This window comes from Garra rufa, chromosome 22 (genome assembly GCF_049309525.1).
Source record: "Garra rufa chromosome 22, GarRuf1.0, whole genome shotgun sequence".
Classification (NCBI taxonomy): Eukaryota; Metazoa; Chordata; class Actinopteri; order Cypriniformes; family Cyprinidae; genus Garra; species Garra rufa.
Window position 1 is genome coordinate 18369659 of NC_133382.1, and position 6000 is coordinate 18375658.

General features: G+C 39.9%; 1 protein-coding gene across 2 annotated transcripts in view; it reads right to left on the reverse strand.

The window, feature by feature from the left end:
- svild (supervillin d) overlaps positions 1-6000 on the reverse strand; it is a 72580-nt gene that overhangs the window by 47643 nt on the left and 18937 nt on the right. For both annotated transcript variants that reach the window (XM_073828174.1, XM_073828173.1), the window contains exons 8-13: positions 2533-2680; positions 2258-2341; positions 2067-2147; positions 1789-1972; positions 1359-1531; positions 951-1106 (exon numbers count right to left, since the gene is read on the reverse strand). In XM_073828174.1, coding sequence (XP_073684275.1) covers positions 951-1106; positions 1359-1531; positions 1789-1972; positions 2067-2147; positions 2258-2341; positions 2533-2680 — 826 coding nt within the window. The remainder of the gene's footprint in view (positions 1-950; positions 1107-1358; positions 1532-1788; positions 1973-2066; positions 2148-2257; positions 2342-2532; positions 2681-6000) is intronic.

Consider the following 6000-nt stretch of genomic DNA (forward strand, 5'->3'; position numbering starts at 1 on the left):
TCAGTGCTCAGACCATACGCTGCACACTGCAACAAGTCGGTTTGCATAGGTGTTGTCCCAGAAGGAAGCCTCATCTGAAGCTAGCTCACAATTTTGCTGAAAACAACCCGTCCAATTACTGGAACCATGTCCTGTGGTCTGATGAAACTATAATATAAACCTTGTTTGGCTCAGATGGTGTCCAACATGTTTGGCGATGCCCTGGTGAGGAGTATCAAGAAAATAGTGTCTTGTCTACAGTCAAGCATGGTGGTGGTAGCTGCATGGTCACGGTTTGGGGCTGCATGAGTGCTGCTGGTACTAGGGAGCTGCAGTTCATTGAGGGAAACATGGATTACGTTATGTACTGTACATTCTAAAGCAGAACATGATCCCTTCCCTCTAAAAACTAGGCCGAATGGCAGTATTCCAACATGATAATGATCCCAAACACACCACCAAGATGACAACTGCCTTGCTGAGAAAGCTGAAGGTGATGGGGTGACCAAGTATGTCTCCAGACCTGAACCCTATAAAGCACCTGTGGGGCATCCTTAAGCGTAAGGTGGAGAAGCATGTGTCCATCCAGCAGCTCCGTGATGTCATTATAGGAGAGTGGAAGAGGATCCCAGCAACAACCTGTGCAGCTCTTGTCAATTCAATGCCCAGGATGATTAAGGCAGTGCTAGTTAACAATGGTCCTAACACAATATATTGACACTTCAAACAAGTTAACTTAGGGTGTACTCACATTTGTTGCCAGCTATTTTGACAATAATGGCTGTATGTTATTTTTAGAGGAAATAAAATATGAAAATATATCCAAGTTTCATTTCTATAATATTGTCCCTTGAGAAGATATACTAAAATGGTTGCTGAAATGTGAGGGGTGTACTCACTTTTGTGACATATTGTATTTTACATAAAAACTTGGCCGTACTGATATTTTTCATGAAACTTGACCACTTTACCTTTAATGTGAATGAGCATGAGCTTGTGGAAAGGCACAGCACTGTTGTTGGTCACCACCTCTGTTGACTTCACGCTCCGCAGATTGACTTTCTTGAAGTTTTCTTTGCTGGCCAGACCTGCCAGAGCAGCATCTGCCAAATTTGAGTGCTTGGCCACTGAAGACACACAGACAAGACTTTTAAAATTAAATAACAGTGTTCATACTTGCTGCACCACCAATTTAACTGCTACTTCAATATAACAAGAGAAGACAGAAATGTACAGCAAATTAAGCATCATTAAGAGAGCATAATGTTTTCAAAATTTACATATTTACACTCTGCAACACAGGACTTTATGCTTAAATATCAAATGTAAAAGTGATGAAAACATTCCATGAATTCACCACAAAATGTAAATAAACGTACTCCGCTCCATTTGTATCCTTTTAGTTTCCACAGAGGCCACGTTGAGTCTCTGCTCAGTGTAAGCCTGTCTGAGGTCGTCTCGTGCCGCCAGGGCACGGAGAGGGTTTCTCGAGCTCTTGGTTCTTCTGCAAGGCCGCACTGAACGCTTGTGTTCCTCAACTGCTGATGTTAGTCTGCATTTAATCCACAAAATACATTCATGAGAGCAATAACTTGCATATATCTTTGTTTGTTTGTTTTTTAACTGTTAACAACTTTATCAACTTTATAAATGAACTTCAAGGAATATGCATAACCAGAAAGTCATACAGGTTGAAATGACATGAGGGTGAAAAAATTATGATAGAATTTGAGTTTTTGGGTGAACCATCTTAAAACCCACCCAACCATTTAATACCCCTCTAATACAGTAATAAAAGAAGTATCTCACTTAGGTGTGTCGGACTGGATGATGCTGAAGTCTTCTTCCTCGACTAGCAGGACACTGGAGCTCAGGGCAGTGGGTGATAAGCAATTGTAGAACCGGCCAAACATCTCCTCATCATCTAGTGTCATCACCTCCTTCTCCTTCTCCTCCATCACCTCAATGGTGGAGTTCTTTGTGCCCGCAACTCCTGCACATTAAATGAGAAAGAGAAACAGATCCATGCATACACTTATATTATGTATTAAGGTGCAAGTTATTAATAGAGTAATTTAATTAATAACCTTTATTGTGAAGTCTGTCCAAGAAGGACTCCAGTTTGTCCAGTCTTTTATCTCCTTCAGCATCAGGACGTGTGGAGATTTCTGTCAGAAGGACATTTAGACATGAGAGGAGGACACTTTGTAAAGACAATAGCCCTAATGATTCATGTGAGTATTCAAACAGGATGACAGAAGATGTCATAAACTGATACCTTCTAATGGTTTGACTGGTGTGCTGTTGCTGGCCTTCTTGCTGAGGATGATGGGAACATCCTCTCTGCTAGGTGACACTAAGCCTGATGGGAAACAGATGTGTCAACATGACAACATTCTTATCACTGCTTGAACGACAAGAGGCACACTACAACCTGATTTGACATTTGCATGGATTATTAAATGTTTTCGCTTGGCGGGTTCATTGAAAATGTTAGCTCTCGGCACAAGGCTTAGTCTTTGGCCAGAAACCAGGCAAATGTTTTTTCCCCACCTTTCTTAGCCATCCGTCCAGCCACAGAGAACTGGGTAGAGTCATTAAAAGCTCCTTTGCCTTTAGCTTTCCATTGTTCCTCCTTCTCCTGCAAGATCTTCATTCGCTCAGCCAAAGACATCTTTGGTTCTATATCTGCAGAAGACTTCTAAAGACACAAAGAAAAAACAAGAATCTGTTTAGCTGTTCTACCCTGAAATCCCAATTGTGACACAGAGCTTAGGAACTCAGAACACAAGCTCAGATCGTGATTTATAAGTTTGTGTCTTGCAAGAATCCAGACATCTGAATACGAGCCACATTTTAATACCAGGTGTAAAGGAGGCCATTAGCACCAAAAAAAAATTGCTCAAAATCCTACAGCTGAGATTTCAACGGTGACTAATGAATATCCTATGAATATATGAATTACTGTAGTAATAATTACTAATAATAATTTGTATGGTGTGTTTTACTGTGTTGGCTAAATGGCCTGTGGTCCATTAGCAAATGGAGAAACCTTTCTCTGCCTAGCTTATGCGGTTCCAGTCAGTTCACTATAAATTTTATGGTGCTGACATGCTATAACAAATATCTTTTCAAGGAATTTGCAAGGCTTGAAATGGCTGGAGCCATTAAACAGGAAAATAGCCCAAACGGTTTATTCAATTTAACTGACATGATCTGGAGGGAATTTTAATTAGAGGGCCCAGTGCCTGCATGTGGATAAATTACATGAGACCACAGAGAGATTTTAAATGTAGGGTTGAAGCAACTAAAGTGCAATATAAAGCTGCTCATCAACTCAAATATATTTAACCACTTTCAAATGTCTTATTTACTTAATAAGATGAGAGAGGGTTTAGTTTGGAATTATTAGTTTTCCACTGAGAATATATTCTTGCAGCTACAACGTCTGAGGTAATCTCAAATCTAAAACCATATATTTACTTCTTAAGCAATTTTTTCTTTATTTTTTATCAATAAAACAGTACAGCAGAGGTTCTCAACTCTGGCCATCAAGGTCCACTTTCCTGCAGAGTTTACCTCCAACCAGATCAAACCTGCCTGTAACTTTCTAGTAATGATGAAGAGCTTGATTAGCTTGTTCAGGTGTGTTTGATTAGGGTTGGAGCTAAACTCTGCAGGAAAATGGACGTCGAGGGCCAGAGTTGAGAACTCCTGCATTAGAGTAACGAGAGGAAATGAGGAAGAACATGAAATATGTTGCAAGCCTAATTCAAACTTGTCACCTGCACAAGAACTGAGGCTCAATGTGTCAAAGGATTTAAAGCAAAGGATTTAGAGCACAAAACAACAACTACAATTTAATTTAAATCAGATCCTCCAGAAAAGCAGTGCTACAAAGTGTCAGAATAAAATTACCCATCTGTCATCACCTAACAGCCACTCTCACATCATGAATCAGACACTTCATAAATGGGCCCCATGTGGAGTTTAATAAAAACAACAACAGGAAAACTGATACTGGAGTCTGTCACTCAGACTGCGACTGAGAATGGGCCCTCAGGACTGAATGGGATGGAGACTGATTTACTAAACTGAAGGCTTGAAGGCCCACGCTGCTTACTGCCTCGCCACATCTGGAACATATGGTCATCACAGGTGTCCCTTTCTATGCCTGAGTGGGGAAAAAAGCCCTTGTAAATTCCAGAATTTAATGTTCAAAGCCCAGTAGATAAATTATATCTGATGTGTCCCCAGTCCTTTAACAGGAATTTGAACATGCACACATGTACACACTTGAGCACATACATATGTGCCAAAAGCTGTAAAGCTTTTAAGCAAATCATTTAAGGGGAATTCCTGGTGTTGTGGGCAGGAGGAGTTGGAATATTTGTCCCAAAGCTTCACAGGAAGACAACATTTTTCCACAAAACTCAGCTATGTTTTATCTAAAGAGAAATACTGACAGTCTCTGAGAGCTGCCAGTTTAGACTGGATCAATTTTAACAAAAGAAAAGTGCTTAAGCATGAATTACTCAGTTAAAATAAACAACAAACATTTAACTAAAAGCAAAAGCAGACACGCTGAATAGTTTGTCAGTACACTACAAAAATGTTCTTACAAATTCTTTAAAAACACTAAAAGTCCTTGAAACAAGATACACAGTCAATCCTGAAATTATTCATACCCCTGGCAAATTCTGACTTAAAGTTACTTTTATTCAACCAGCAAGTTTTTTTTTTTTTTTTTTTTTTGATTAGAAATGACACAGATGTCTCCCAGAAGATAATACGACGATGTACAAGAGGCATCATTTTGGAAAAAAAAAAAAATATTACTCATCTTTTATTTACATTTGAACAAAACGTGGCATGTCTAAAATTATTTATACCCTTCTCAATAATCAATAGAAAAGCCTTTATTGGATATTACAGCAATCATACGCTTCTTATAATTGCTGACCAGCTTTTTGCATGTCTCCACTGGTATTTTTGCCAGCACTTTTGCTGTGTGTTTTGGGTAGTTGTGCTGAAATGTCCACTGGTGTCCAAGGCCAAGTTTCTCTGCAGACTGCCTTATGTTGTTGTTGAGAATTTTGATGTATTACTCCTTTTTCATGGTGCCGTTTACTGTAATTAGGTTTCCTGGTCCACCGGCTGAAAAACACCCCCAAAACATTAGGTTCCCACCACCACGTTTGACAGTGGGGATGGTGTTCTTAGGGTTGAAGGCTTCTCCTTTTTTACGCCAAATGAAGGCTACATCATTGTGGCCAAACAATTACATTTTTGTTTCATCTGACCATAAAACAGAAGACCAGAAGTCTTCTTCTTTGTCCAGGTGAGCATTTGCAAAGGCCAAGTGGGATTTTGTGTGCCTTATCTGGAGAAGTGATGACCTCCTTGGTCTGCGTCTGTGGAACTTAGCGGTGTGCAGTGTCCGTTGGACTGTCTGCCTTGAGATGTTGCCACCAGCAGAGCCCAGATTCATCAGGATGGCCTTGGTGGTGATCCTTGGATTCTTTTATTTACCTCTCTCACTATCCTCCTGGCCAGCACAGGTGTCACTTTTGGCTTCTGACCACGTCCTCTGAGATTTTTCACAGTGCGGAACATTTTTTAATAATACTTTGCACTGTAGCCACTGGAACTTTAAAACATTTAGATATGGTCTTATAGCCCTTTCCTGACTTGTGAGCGGCCACAATGCGCAGCCACAGGTCCTCAGTGAGCTCCTTTGTCTTAGCCATGACTGTCCACAAACCTACAACAGAGAGCTTCTCTTTTTCACCTGTTGAGTTGAATAAAACAGCTGTTTTAGCTGCTTTTAGGATGCTTTAGAACAGCTTGGACTATTTGGAATAGTATAGAACTTTGGATTTTCCCGTAGACTGTGACAGTATGCAAAGGGTATTTATAATTTTGGACATGCCACTTTTTGTTTAAATATAAATAAAAGCTGACAAATATTTTTTTCCACAATGGTGCCTCTTTTACATCATCTTATTATCTTTTGGGAGA